This window comes from Pipistrellus kuhlii, unplaced genomic scaffold (genome assembly GCF_014108245.1).
Source record: "Pipistrellus kuhlii isolate mPipKuh1 unplaced genomic scaffold, mPipKuh1.p scaffold_m20_p_4, whole genome shotgun sequence".
In the NCBI taxonomy this organism is placed as follows: Eukaryota; Metazoa; Chordata; class Mammalia; order Chiroptera; family Vespertilionidae; genus Pipistrellus; species Pipistrellus kuhlii.
In genome coordinates, this window is record NW_023425540.1 from 90,172,808 (window position 1) to 90,186,060 (window position 13,253).

At 63.1% G+C, this 13,253-nt stretch overlaps 5 protein-coding genes across 9 annotated transcripts; 2 read left to right on the forward strand and 3 right to left on the reverse strand.

Moving 5' to 3' along the window:
* Positions 1 to 6: 6 nt before the first annotated feature.
* On the reverse strand, positions 7 to 3,354 carry THOC6 (THO complex 6). 4 transcript variants are annotated; one of them, XM_036409905.2, is made up of 13 exons: positions 3,221 to 3,354; positions 2,042 to 2,157; positions 1,871 to 1,935; positions 1,675 to 1,778; positions 1,550 to 1,587; positions 1,411 to 1,459; positions 1,229 to 1,300; positions 1,050 to 1,152; positions 910 to 959; positions 733 to 795; positions 541 to 651; positions 318 to 452; positions 7 to 240 (listed from the first exon to the last, which is right to left on the reverse strand). In XM_036409905.2, the coding sequence occupies exons 1-13, from the start codon at positions 3,257 to 3,259 to the stop codon at positions 160 to 162; spliced, it is 1,026 nt and encodes a 341-aa protein (XP_036265798.1). In that variant the 5' UTR covers positions 3,260 to 3,354; the 3' UTR covers positions 7 to 159. The 4 variants fall into 4 exon arrangements, with proteins under 4 accessions (XP_036265798.1, XP_036265797.1, XP_036265796.1 ...); XM_036409904.2 differs by having other exon boundaries at positions 7 to 452; XM_036409903.2 differs by lacking the exon at positions 3,221 to 3,354 and having other exon boundaries at positions 2,042 to 2,744.
* Positions 3,355 to 3,612: 258 nt separating this feature from the next.
* On the forward strand, positions 3,613 to 4,913 carry HCFC1R1 (host cell factor C1 regulator 1). 2 transcript variants are annotated; one of them, XM_036409929.2, is made up of 4 exons: positions 3,613 to 3,748; positions 4,024 to 4,080; positions 4,196 to 4,324; positions 4,544 to 4,913. In XM_036409929.2, exons 1-4 carry the CDS (start codon positions 3,666 to 3,668, stop codon positions 4,677 to 4,679), a joined length of 405 nt encoding a protein of 134 aa, XP_036265822.1. In that variant the 5' UTR covers positions 3,613 to 3,665; the 3' UTR covers positions 4,680 to 4,913. The 2 variants fall into 2 exon arrangements, with proteins under 2 accessions (XP_036265822.1, XP_036265823.1); XM_036409930.2 differs by lacking the exon at positions 4,024 to 4,080 and having other exon boundaries at positions 3,616 to 3,748.
* A 234-nt stretch (positions 4,914 to 5,147) lies between these two features.
* On the reverse strand, positions 5,148 to 7,182 carry TNFRSF12A (TNF receptor superfamily member 12A). Its single transcript, XM_036409931.2, has 4 exons — positions 7,025 to 7,182; positions 6,192 to 6,296; positions 5,860 to 5,994; positions 5,148 to 5,748 (listed from the first exon to the last, which is right to left on the reverse strand). Exons 1-4 carry the CDS (start codon positions 7,116 to 7,118, stop codon positions 5,693 to 5,695), a joined length of 390 nt encoding a protein of 129 aa, XP_036265824.1. The 5' UTR covers positions 7,119 to 7,182; the 3' UTR covers positions 5,148 to 5,692.
* A 477-nt stretch (positions 7,183 to 7,659) lies between these two features.
* On the forward strand, positions 7,660 to 10,930 carry CLDN6 (claudin 6). Its single transcript, XM_036409913.2, has 2 exons — positions 7,660 to 8,020; positions 9,569 to 10,930. Exon 2 carries the CDS (start codon positions 9,597 to 9,599, stop codon positions 10,260 to 10,262), a length of 666 nt encoding a protein of 221 aa, XP_036265806.2. The 5' UTR covers positions 7,660 to 8,020; positions 9,569 to 9,596; the 3' UTR covers positions 10,263 to 10,930.
* A 221-nt stretch (positions 10,931 to 11,151) lies between these two features.
* On the reverse strand, positions 11,152 to 12,713 carry CLDN9 (claudin 9). The gene has a single exon (XM_036409920.2). It carries the CDS (start codon positions 12,285 to 12,287, stop codon positions 11,634 to 11,636), a length of 654 nt encoding a protein of 217 aa, XP_036265813.1. The 5' UTR covers positions 12,288 to 12,713; the 3' UTR covers positions 11,152 to 11,633.
* Positions 12,714 to 13,253: the final 540 nt, after the last annotated feature.

The window sequence follows — 13,253 nt, forward strand, 5'->3', positions numbered from 1 at the left end:
AGGGAAGAAAAACTTGAAATTTTATTTTGTAAAAAGAAAAAAAAGAAAACAGTTCAGACCTCTGCTCGCTGAGGCCCAGGGGCCCTCTCCCTGTCCGAGAGGGTGGGCTCAGGGCCTCTTCCCGGTCCCCCTGCTCCGGGCCCTGCCAGCTGCCGGAGGTCAGAAGGACAGGGAGAAGGCCCGATAGCCCAGATTGGTGAAAACGTCCACCCGGCAGCTGTTGCCTGCCGCTGTCAGCACCTGGAGGCGAGAGGGGGCGACTGAGCCACCCACACGCCCGGCCTCCCAGGCCCCCCGCAGCCCCGGGCGGGACCCACCTTGCACTCGGGTGCCGCTGGCTGCTGGTTGAGGCTGAGGCTTAGCAGCCCCGGGGAGGAACCGGGCACCTGGGCCTTCAGCTCCCCACTCAGTTGCCACTGGTTGACGCAGGGGCCCTGGCCGGCTGACAGGATCTGTGGGGAGCGGGGAGAGGACTTAGGGGTCGGGAGCCGGGAGCCGGGAGCCGGGCAGGGGTCACAAAGCCAAGGGGGACAGCCTCACCAGGTCCTGGTAGAAGGTGACGTGCTTCTGCGGAGCCCACAGGGGGAAGATGGTGGTGGGCGTGGAGGATCGGAGGTGCCAGAGGGTGAGGGCGGGGCCTCCTCCGCAGACCTGGGCAGAAAGGCCATCAGCCGGGGGCTCTCAGCCGGCGGGGCCGGGGCTGCCACCCATCCTGCACTTTTCCTGGCTCACCATCCAGTCCGAGTCAGTCGCCAAACATCCGATCCAGCGCCCGTTGTGGGGCCTGGAGCACTCCTGGGAGGAAGGAGGGGAAGAGGGGAGGAGGTCAAGACACGGGAGATGCCCAGGGAGAAGGGAGAACCGGGTGTGTGTGTGGGGGGGGGGGGGGGGGGCGGCGCATGCCCTCACCTCATGCTTGTAGACCTCAATCGTCTGGACCTCGTTGGCCGTGCGAAGATCTGTGGGGGGAAACCATGAGAGGTACCCCACTTCCTCAACGCCCAGCCTTCCTCACCACCACCTTCCTCTCCAACGAGTCACTCCCTTACCCCAGAGCCGCACGGTTCCATCCTCGCCGCCGGACAGCACCTCGGGGTTCCGCTCCCGCAGGGCCAGGCAGTGGATGTAGTCTGTGTGGCCGCGGAGGGCCCGCTGCGGGGAGGGGGCAGGGTCAGGAGGGGTCCGGAAAGAAGGCCTCCGCCTGCCGCCCCGCTCCGGGCCCTCTCACCGTGAAGGTCCCCGTCTCCAGGTCCATCGTGTGCAGCTGGCAGTCTCCCCCGGCCAGGATGAGGGAATTCTCCTGGGGGGGGGGGGGCAGCATCAAGGTCAAACAAGGACAGGGCCCGGGGAAGCTATCAGTTTGGGCCAGAAACAGGGCAGGGCAGAGTCCTGGTCACAAAGGGCTCAGACCTTGGGGACGAGGAGAAGAGCGTTGATCTCAGGCACTTCCAGGCTGGTCCTGGAGGAGGGAAAGCGGGGTCAGATCTGGGGAGGCAGCGTCTGCCCCCTTACGTGCCCCCTCTCCTCCGCCCATGCGGCCCTGGCTTACCTGTAGGGGGGCTGACGGCACCATAGCTCCTTGCAGCCCTTCATGGAGAGAAACACGGGGTGGCCTCAAAGGTTCTCTCCGGGGCCGGGTGCCCGGGTGCCCCCGCCCCTCCGCTCCACACTCACCTTCTTGAGGATCTCTGCCCAAAGCCAGGCCTTCACCTCCCCGTCCCCGGCGCTGAACAGGTGTCGATCCGTGGAGACCATGCTGTAGACGGGCCCGTCGTGGGCTAAATGGAAACACAGAAACCTGTATGACTCTATCCTGCTCCCCTCCTTCACCTGGGGGTCCCCTAAGTCAGACTCAGTGGCTGCAACCCACCTTGGAAGGTCACTATAGGCTTCTTGCTTTCCTCTTTGGCCTCAGAGCTCAAAGCAGCGGACAAGCTGCAGGAAGAGGGGAGAGAGTGTCTGAGTCAGGAGCAGGGGGCATCAGTCCTGGGAAGGCCAGATGCCAGAGCCAACAGGTGTCGGTGCGCAGAGGCAGGGGTACCTGAAGATGGCGATCTGCCCGTAGTTGTTACCCGCCGCCAGGAACTTCCCGCAGGGTGAGAAGCTCTGGGAGAAAATGGTCATGTGCAACCGCTGCAGGGCCTGAAACACTTCCATCTGTGGGGAGAGGAGGGATGAAAGCTGTCTGGGAACCCCACTCCACAGACTTCCTTCCTGCTTCCCATACTTCTCATACCTCCACTGAGGCCCCCTAAGCAGGCATCTGCCCATAACGTCCCAGGGCTGGCTCCAAGAAGAGGGTGAGGAAGGACGGGGAGAGTTGATTCGAGGTGCCTAGAAGGACCTTGAGCAAGCACCTAGGCTCTCTTGCAAGTTTCCTTAACTGTTAAATGGAGCTCAGGGGAGATTCTGATAAGACTGTGTGAGCTATGGTATATAAAGAGCTTCACACTGGGCTGCCTCGTTGAAAGTGCACAAACTGGCTCTATCGCCCCAATAAAGAATAACGTACTACTTTCTAAGCCCTACCCTCTGCCTTTAATGTTAGGCCCACAAGGTATTTCTGGGTTACTTCTCTGCCCAGGGGTCAGAGTCCAAGTCCTACCCACAGCCCGCACAAAACAGGGTTCAGGACAATAGTGCAGTGAAGGCCTGGGAGGAGGTGAGCAGGTGCAGGGTGGAGGGAGTCAATGGGGAGAAAAAGGGAACATCTGGAATACAATACTTTCAATAATAAAGATAAATGTTTAAGTTTTGCTCTGGCCGGTGTGTTCGGTGGTTAGAACGTCGGGCCTGCGGACTAAAGGGTCCAGGGCTCAATTCCTGATCAAGGGCATATACCTGAGTTACAGGTTCCATCCCCTGCTTGGGCCACCTGCGGGAGACAACCAATTGATGTGTTTCTCTCGCATGGATGTTTGTTTCTCACCCCCTTCCCGCCCCATTCCTCTCCCCACCCCCCACCCCGCCTTCCACTCTCTCTAAGGAATCTATAGAAAAAATATCCTCGGGTGAGGACTAACAACAACAAAATTGAGTTGTCTTGTTGAGTTCTAAAAGTCCTTTCTATATTCCTCATTAAAGTACTTTAAGTAAAATATTAAAAATAAATAAATAAATAAAAAGGAAAACGGTTCAGGGAAGAACTCCTTGCCCTCCCCTTCTGAACTGGGCAGAGACTACAAACCCCAGAAGGCACCGCGCACCATGTCCGCCTCACCTGACCCAGAGGCACCGTGGGCGGCACAGCTCGCTCCATCTCGAGAACTACAAATCCCAGAGTGCTCCGCGCGACACAGCCTCAGGCCGGACGTGTTCTGGAGCGGCTTACCTTCCCGGCGTCCCACTGGCCCAAAACCGCCGGCAGACTCGGCGGAAGGCGATCGCCGCGCACCCCCAGAGCCCCAGGAACCGAGGTGAACGCCGCGAAGACCTCCCAGGCCCCTCGACCCTAAGAGGCGCCCACCGCAGCCCCGCTCCGCCAGATCCCTTCCCCCACCCCGCCAAGCAGACCCGCCTCCAGCCGCCCGCCACCCGTCCTCCGCGCCGCGCGGAATCTCGCTGCTGCGCGCGCCTAAGGCCACACCTCTCGCGTGTGGCCACGCCCTCGGAGCTCCGCCTCTGCCGCCCGGATCCCACCCTCTGCCCCCAGGACCCCAACCCCAATGATTCTTCAGCAGCCCCTGGAGCGTGGCTCCCCGAGACGGGCCCAACGCGACTCGGGGCTGCCTCGAAGCCTGAACGCGAGGTGTGTATGGGGGCCCTGGGTGGGCCCGGCCCAGGGGCGCAAGAGCTTTGGCCCGGGGCTCAGAGCTTGTCTGCAAGATGACACACAGTGGGACAAATCAGCAGGTCTCAGGCATGAGCTGAGTCAGGTTTGGAGACTTCCAGAGAGTGAGGGTGACTTAGGCGTCAGCTGAGATAGGGGCTGGGGGTTCCTGGCCGGCGTCCCAGGCTCAGGCTGGCAGATCTTGGGAATGGGGCCAAGAGGGTGGGGTGCACCTAGCTCTCTTTTCTCCCTAGCTCCCCTCTCCGAGGAGCTGTGCCCATGAGCACCAAACGGCGCCTGAAGGAGGAGCAGTGAGTCTGGGGACAGGGAGGGACTCCCAGCAAGACCTCTGTCAACTCAGGCCCCCATCGTCCTGCCTCCCCTCTGACCATCCCCGCTCACCTGCCTCCTGGTCTCTCTCCCCAGGGAGCCCCTGTGCAAGCAGTTCCTGTCCGAGGAGAACATGGCCACCCACTTCTCCCAGCTCAGCCTGCATAACGACCACCCTTACTGCAGCACCCCGCTGGCATTCTCCCCAGCTCTGCCCAGACTCAGGTAAGTACCGTCCACGAGCTGCTGACTGGGCCTTCTGGACGGTCACACCTCCTGGGAGCCAATCCCCGGGCCTTGCCTCATCCTGCTATTTTTAGCTTCTGGCCACCCCCTTGGCTCCTTAGAAGGTAGAGGCCGCCCAGGAGCCCCGGGGGACCTGAACCCGGTAGGAGGCGGCTCTGCCACGCCATCCTCAGCCCTAACTGTCGTTTCCTCTCCCAGGAGCCCTTGCTCTGAACTGCTTCTCTGGCGCTACCCTGGAAACCTGATCCCCGAGGCGCTGCGGCTGCTGAGGCTGGGGGACACGCCTGCCTCCCACTACCCTGCGCCCCCAGCTGGGGAAACAATGGAGCCCTGAGTGCCGGCAGGCAGGGTACCTGCCCACGCTCCTTCTCCCCCTCAACAGGGGGATCAACACCCTCGTGAAGGGAACAGCTGCCCCGCTTTTCCTCCAGACCAGGCCTTTGAGCATCAAGGCCTTCCCCCAACAGAGAAAGACAGAGCCTGGGGTAGGGGGGACAGGAGCTTGAAAAGGGAAGGCATTCTCCCCAGTTCCCCAGAAGAAATGAATGAATAAAGATTGCTGAGCAGACGATGGCTTCAGTCTGGAACCTGGGGCCTTTGGGAAGAAAGGGCAAGTCTGGGGCACCAGATGCTTCAGTTTCTCCTCAAGATCTTCCCTGGAAAACGGTCCTGGTCTGGCCAGGTCCTGGCAGGCTGGGCTCAGGCATTGAGAATGTGTGAGTCAGAGCCTCACCCCCGCCCCCGAGGCTGACTCACCCCTCCCTCCGGCTCAGGCTGGGGAATCATGCCACTCTCCAATCCATTTAAAGTTAAAGATTCTTTTATTAATAAATCCTCCCGCCCCTCCAAACTCTCTACCCAAAATAAATATCTCCCCTCCTTTGAGGGTTGGTGGGACAGTGTCTCAAGGCCAGCCCCCCTAGAGGGCCAGCCCCCTAGTGTTAGGAACAGGTCCCTAACCGCCCAGGCTAAGACCCCAGTGCTGGAATCTCAGCACACAGGAGCGGGTGGGACCCGGTGTTCTGTCTGTGCCTCACTTCAGCCTGACCCCCAAGCCATGGGGATAGGGGACCTTTGTGCAAATGTTGCAGTTCCTAGTGTCAGCCATGTGGTGTGTGAGCCAGCCTGGGTCTCCTTTTCTGTCCTGGAGCCAGAGACAGGGCAGTCCGATGCCTTGGCGGTTCTTCTGAAGCCTGGATCCAGGCCTCAGATAAGTGATTCACCTGTCCCCCATCCCTGCACACCCGTGACGGGAGCAGCGTGGCTCTGGTCTGGGAGGCAGGGGTTGGCTCCACATGAATGAATGACGAGTGGGCACAGTCTCCTGGTGACCAGGAGAGCTCATTGTCACTGGATCAGCGCTGCGCCAGGACAGCCCTCCCCGCCGGTCTCCTCGATGGGGGCTGCAAGATAAGAGGGGTCATCAAGAGCTGGGAAACGTTGAGGAGTGATGGGGGGACGGGGACGGGGGGGACGGGGGGGGGGGGAAGGCAAGGAGGACAGGGCACACTTACTGGTAAACTTCTCTCTCCTGCGGCACCGTCTCCAGACCAGGAAGCCAGAAAGCAGCCCCAGCACAAGGGCCAGGCTCAGGGCGCCCCCCAAGATGGGCCACAACAGGCCGAAGGAGGCCGAAGGAGCCCCAGCACCTGCAGCAGGACTCAGAGTCAGACCTCACCCCTATCCCGACCAGCCCCACCCCCTAGACCTGAGCCTCAAGTCTTCCCCCTTCCGGGACTGGAGCCCCCTCCCCATTCACCTCCCACGTTAATTCCCCAGATCTAAAGCCACCTGCTCCCCTCCCTCTCCTATTCTGGGGTCGCCCCCGGCCCCGCCCCCCACTCACATCCCCGGCAGAAGTCGCTGTGCGGCAGGGCTGGACATGACTCGCAGTTCATGCACTTGTCGAGGTCGTCGCTCCAGGAGCTGCCGCGCGAGCAGGGAGTGGTGCCTGGGGAAGGGGATCAGAGGCTGGGGGCGGGGTGCGGCTATTCTGGGGGCTGAGGTCTGGGTCGGCCGGCTCGTATAACGTGAGTCACCGGCGCCCGCTTCCCACATTCCTCACAGGTGACCGCACCGCCCGACCGGGACCCGGCAGCGCGGGTGGGGGGAGCCGTCGGGCAGGAGGCTTGGGGGGATGGGGGTGTCAGGTCCCTCCTACCCCCCCCCTCCGCCGGCGGCGGCGAGTGACTCATTCCTGGGCACTGGGCCCGACTCCGGTCCCTCCCCCCCCACATAGCTGGGCACTGAAGTCACCGGATGGAACGGGGCACCCCACATGGTATGGGGGACACAGACCCCCGTGTCTCTCGACACCCCACCCGGACGCCGGTCCCTGGGGCTGGGCAGGCCGGGTACTGACCAGGCTGGGGGCCTGCCCCGTTACCGGATGAGACATCCCGCCCTCAAACTTTCCCCACTTCCGAGTCCCGATGGCCGGGCAGGAAACTGAGGCCGGGCTGGGAAGGGGCTCGGAGCGGGATGGGACCTCCCCTGGCCGGGGAGGCGGCATCTGGAAACTGCCTGACGCCGATCCCGTGTCCCCCCCGTTCTGCCCGCTCCTCTACTTCCCCAAGCCGGCTCCCGCATCCCGGTGCGGGTTCCCGGTCCTCCCGCCCTCCCCAGCCCCGGCCCGGCCCCGGCCCCAGCCCGGCCCCGGCCGGCGTGGCGCCCGCGTACCTGACAGCGGCTCCGCGGCCGCCGCGCACAGCAGCGCCAGCCCCAGCGCCAGCGCCAGCGGCCGCGGCACAGCGCGCAGCCGGGCGGGACTCATCGTGGCGTCCGCGGCCGCTACGGTCTGAGCCCGCCGCTCGCCGCCGCCGGGACAGACAGCCTCAGCCGGTCCCGCCCCCGCCTTCCGGGGCGGAGCCCCCGCCCCCGCGGCCCGCCCCGCCCCGCCCCGCCGGCCCGCTACCCTCCGTCCGGAGCGCTAACCGCCCGCCGCGGGGACAGGCCGGGCTGCTCGCCCCGTGCTCAGGGCCGGGATGTGTGTGTGATGGGGGTCGGGGGACGGAGAATCCGACCTGAAACCACCCACCCCAGCTCTAAGGACGGCATAAGAACAATAATGCTAATGTGTCCTTTGGTTTATTTTTATTTCCAAATATATTTTATTGATTTTTTTTACAGAGGAAAGGAGAGGGATAGAGAGTTAGAAACATCCATGAGAGAGAGTCATCGATCAGCTGCCCCCTGCACCCCCCCGCCACCAGGGATGTGACCGCAACCAAGGTACATGTCCTTGACCGGAATCGAACCTGGGACCTTTCAGTCCGCAGGCGGACGCTCTATCCACTGAGCCAAACCGGTTTCAGTGTGTCCTTTGATTTTTATCTTAAGACATAATTACCCAGTAGCATGTGGGCTTGTCTCCATTTTGCAGAGCGTGAAACTGAGGCTGGGGAAGGTGGAGGAGCCGAGGCCCGAGTCCTGTTTGGCTGCACGCCCTGCGCCCTGACTCACGGAGGGCCCCCAGGTCCGCCCCCGAGGTCCCCTCGCCCGGCCAGGTGCGGGCGCAGCAGGGACGAAGTTTGAATTCTTGCCCCGCCGCGGTCCGGCCCGGGGTCTCTGCCCCTCCCCGGGGCGGCCCGGTGACGTCACCGCCCCTTTAAGACCCCCGCCTCCGCCCCGGCCCCGCACTCGCGGCTCCTCGGACCTGGCAGCGCCGCCTTCCAGGTGAGCCTGAGCCGGGGCGGTGCTGCGCTGCGGAGGGGATGGATGGGGGAGGAGGTGGGTGCCTGAGGGGCCCGGCGCAGGGTGCGGGCGGCATGGAGAGCCTGGACTGACCTTCTGGCGAGCCGCCGGCGGGGCCAGGTCGGCCCTTGGGCGGCTCGAACGTGGCCAAACGCCCCTCCCCGCTTCCCCTGGGACAAAGGCACCGAAACCCGCGCCCCTCCCCCACCTGCCGCGCGGCCGCCCCTCCCCCGCACCTGGAGGGACCCCGGGCCGCGCCGCCTTTCACTCTCCCGCGCGCGGCTCCCGGGAAGGCGGGGGGCTGAGGGCACCCACTTCGGAGCCGGACTCCGGAGGGGGGGTCGGGGGCGGTAAGGAGCGTCCTCGGACCAAATCGAGCCGATAGCCTGTGGAGAGGGAACGGAGTGGAGGGCAGGGGAGAGGCGCCAGGTGCCTGGGCTGAAGTGGCCAAGGCCGGGACAGGTAGACCGGGGACTGAAAGAGGGCTGGCCCACCCCATCCCGCCTCCCGCACCCCCAGCTCTTCAGCTCCGGCCTAGCAGGTGCAAATAAAAGTGAGTGGAGGGTCTGCTCTCTGGTCACACTGCTGGGCTGGTGCGGGGCTTAGGTCCATGCCGTGTCCCGGAACCTCTGGACGATGGAGAGCCATAACAAAGCCCTGCACAGAACTGACCTGGATGGAGGCCTGCAACACGAAATGACATGTGAGGGGAGGCAGGCGGAGGGGCTGCTGTGGAGGAGCTGGTTCACTCCATAGACCCCGAGGGTTTTAGCTCCTTTCAGAGAAGTTGTGTCTTGAGAGGATTGCGTTATGGGAAAGAACACACAAGAAAAAATGTCCCTGACCTTGGCAGTGTGCTCTGTGGCCCCAAAGGGAGGGCAGAAGAGTGGGACCCAGGGAGACAGCCAGTGGCCTTAGGGATGGAAGTGCTTTTGGATGAGAATCCAAACTCCCCCCCACAATCTCCGGCCCCTCCAGGGACTGGCTGAGGCTGTGATGGGGCAGGCCAGGTGGGGACTGGTGGGCCACTCGGCACAGAAGAAGATCTTTAAGATCAAGCTGGTAACCACCTGCCTGAGGTATCGGACCCTGTCGGACTCTTCTGCTGGGTGGTGGGAAGAAGGTTGGATCGCTCATCTTGATGGCTTTAAGAGTGAAACCCAATCGCCAGAGCCAACCTTCCATCTGTGCTCTCTGTGGAAACACCTGCAAACTTTGCCGTCACTTCATCCCCTCTTGTCACTTTGCTGTTTGATCAAATGTACCCATGGTGGCTGAGGCTTTATATTATCTTTCCTTTGTACTCAAAACAGACCATCACATCACTAGGGGAAAAGAAATATATGCTGAGGCATTAATGCTCATTTTGGATGAGAAAATGAGGCTCGGGACGAGACCTGGCACCCCGACTCTCAAGGCTTATACTCTTGGTGTTCTGTGTGGCCATGGCACATGGCCTGGGGAGTAGCACTCGCTGGAAATGAGGGATCCTGGCCAGCTAGTCTCAACATTGCTCCGTTCTGTCCCCAGGGAAGCTCCTTTCAACCTCCGCTTCGTCATGGCCTCCGCTGGTCTGCAGATCCTGGGCATCGTCCTGACGCTGCTGGGCTGGGTGAACGCCCTGGTGTCCTGCGCCCTGCCCCTGTGGAAGGTGACCGCCTTCATCGGCAGCAGCATCGTGGTGGCCCAGGTGATGTGGGAGGGGCTGTGGATGTCCTGCGTGGTGCAGAGCACCGGCCAGATGCAGTGCAAGGTGTACGACTCGATGCTGGCGCTGCCCCAGGACCTGCAGGCCGCCCGGGCCCTCTGCGTCGTCACCCTCCTCACCACCCTGCTGGGCCTGCTGGTCTACCTCGGCGGGGCCAAGTGCACCACCTGCGTGGAGGACAAGGACTCCAAGGCCCGCCTGGTGCTCACCTCCGGGATCATCTTCGTCATCTCGGGGGTCCTGACCCTGATCCCCATCTGCTGGACGGCCCACGCCATCATCCAGGACTTCTACAACCCCCTGGTAGCCGAGCCCCAGAAGCGGGAGCTGGGGGCCTCCCTCTACCTGGGCTGGGCGGCTTCTGGGCTTCTGTTGCTGGGCGGGGGGCTTCTGTGCTACACCTGCCCCGCTGGGGGGTCCCGGGGCTCCAGCCATTACCTGGCCCGATACTCAGCGTCTGCCCCTCGAGCCATCTCTCAGGGGCCCTCTGAATACCCCGCCAAGAATTACGTCTGATGGGCAGGAGGACGGGGCTCCCTTGACCCCTGAGCTGGAGTCATCAGGATGCATGACCGTTTCTGGGTTGCTTTTATCTTGTTTTTCCTTTTTATTGGGCAAAGGGGTGTTTGTTTGTTTTTAAGCCACTCGTTAAGCACCAAACCAAGAAGAAATTCAGTCTCTCACCTGGGCTGGGCTGTGCTGCTGGCTTTCCTCACCTTTGGATGATGAGACCAAGGAGGCAACCTTTCAGAGTGCCTCCATCTTCCTCCACCTCGGACATCCCCATCTTCGAGGCCAGCCTGGAGCAGTGACCCCTGAGGGAAGGCTGTGTGCTGGCCAGGTGCTTTGTGACAGCAGGGTGCTCTGATAGTCTGTCCCCAAGGGTTCCTGCTATGGTGGGGCAGGGCTTGCAGGGATAAGCCCCGCCTTGTCCGTCAGGCCTCTGTGACCCGGAGCTTTGAGCCTCAGGCGCCCTTGAGAAGACCAGGTGATACCCCAAACCACCTACCTCTGAGGATTCTGACCTCCGGCTCTTCCGTCCTTGTCTCAGAGTTGCTTCCCAACCACCCTGTAGCCTCCTGACCCTCTCACATGCAGGCCCTGCACACTTCTGCCCCTCGAGCCATCTCTCAGCGTGCACCCACACGCTAGTTTTTTACTAAATAAAGAGTGTTTTGTTTTGTTACTTGCCGTTGGGGTTGCTGGGGGGCTGTTGAGTTCCAGCCTGGAGTAAGGTGAGCGTGAGCGTGAGCGGCTCCCCGCCTTTGTTGCTCACGTCCGAGCACAGCCTTAGGTTACCGGCTCAGCACGACCTGGAGCGGACCTTGGCCTGACAGCCCGGCCACCTGGTCTCCCCCGCCCAATCACAGGTCAAGGCAGCAGAGGCACAAATACTCTTTATTCTGGGATCCGGTGGGGGTGGGGGTGGGGGCAGGGAGAGGGCTGGGCCCTGCTGGCCTGGAGGAGATTGGCTTCTCCCAGAGGGCCTGGCCTGGGTCCCTGAATGGAGGTGGTGGCCAGACTGGAGGGGACCGGCTCCAGGGCCTGCAGAGCATAATCCTCTCCTTGTTTGAGCCGGGAGCACTGCCCTTTGGGGGAGGCCCAGGTCCCAGGGGCAGGGGAGGCCTCAGGAAGGGGAGGAGAGCCAACCGAGGTCCAGGAAGCAGAAGAAAGCAACTGGTTGGGGGGCCAGGAGGTGGGGACCCATGGAGGAGGGTCTGGGCTCAGCCAAGCCACCTGAGACTAGCCCAGCGGCCAACCCCGGCTGGAACTCCTAGAGGGCAGGTTTTCCTTTCATCTGGGGAAGGGGTGAGGGTAGAAGGCAGGGCTTGGAGACGGCATCCAGCACAAAGTCCAGGCTCCGAGCAGCGGGCCTCTGGAGACGCCTCACACGTAGTCCCTCTTGTCCATCCCGGAGGTGCCGGAGCGCGAGGGGATGGAGTAGCCCAGCCGGGGCCCCCGGGGCCGGTCGATCTGGGGCGGGGGGCACGAGCAGCAGAGGAGGCCCCCGCCCAGCATGAGCAGGGCGGCTGCCGCCCAGCCCAGGTAGAGGGAGGCCCCCAGCTCCCGCTTGAGGGCCTCGGCCACCAGGGGGTTGTAGAAGTCCTGGATGATGGCGTGGGCCGTCCAGCAGATGGGGATGAGGACCAGGATGCCCGAGAGGAGGAGGATGACTCCGGCGGTGAGCACAATCCGGGCTTTCGCGCCCTCGTCCTCCACGCAGGTGGTGCACTGGGCTCCGGTGATGGCCACCAGCAGGCCGAGCAGGGAGAGCAGGAGGGCGACGACGCAGAGGGCGCGGGCGGCCTGCAGGTCCTGGGGCAGCGCCAGCATCGAGTCGTACACCTTGCACTGCAGCTGGCCGGTGCTCTGCACCACGCAGGACATCCACAGCCCCTCCCACATCACCTGGGCCACCACGATGCTGTTGCCGATGAAGGCGGTCACCTTCCACAGGGGCAGGGCGCAGGACACCAGGGTCCCCAGCCAGCCCAGCACGGCCAGCGTCATGCCCAGGAGCTCCAGGCCTGCTGAAGCCATCTGCCCCCTCGGTTAGATCTCGGCCCTGGGCGGCCCGGTTCACGGAGGGTGCGTCCGACGCTGCCAAAGCAGGGGTCTCGGTGCCGGCGGGAGCGGGCCGTCGGTGTCCTCCGGCTGAGACAGTCAGTCTTCACATCTGTGAGCCTCTCGCAGGTGCCTCCTCGCTCTGTGCCCCTCGCAGGTGTGTCCCTGGTCTCCAACACACACAATCGCACAGTCCTTCCCGCTCCGGTGAGTGGCTGGTGTCCCCTCGAGGTGCCTGCTGCCCCCCCGCCACTCTGCAGACGCGTTCCCGCCCCTGCCTGTCGGACCAGCTCCGCGAATCTCCCCTCGGACCCACCTTCAGGCTGGGGAGAGCCTCATCCCTCCGCTGGCGCGCAGGATCGCGTACGGGGAGCAGCCGTGCAGCCTCGCCCAGGGCACCGGGGGACTGCGCTCCTGGCCACGGACCCGGGGTTTTAAGGCCGAGGCAGGGGAGGAGCAACCAGACCGAGACTGGGAGGCTGTGCTGCGGGAGGAGGCGGGGGCTGGGCGGGTGTGCGGGGGCGTGTGTGTGTGTGTGTGTGTGTGTGTGTGTGTGTGTGTGCGCGCGCGCGAAGGTGTGGAGGGGCGGGGGAAAGAGCGTACCATGACCGGGAAGAAACGGGAGGAAAGAACATCCATGCCCGCAGGAACCCAGAGACAAAGCCATGGTCTGCAGTGGCCTGGTCGCTCACTTGGTTAGAGTGCCCTCCGCATATGCCATCCCCGGTCAGGCTACATATAATACAAGAATCAACCGATGAATGCATGAGTAAGTGGAGCCACGGATCTCTCTCTGGAAGAAGAAGGAAGGGAGAAGGAAAGAATGGTGAGCCGCAGGGAGGAGACAGGGAGCTCCAAATGTAACAGTTGGCTCAGAAGTGGGCGAGTCGGGGGCTCAGCTCCCAGGCACCCCTCCCTCGCCGTCTTTGCTCTTCTGGGCTG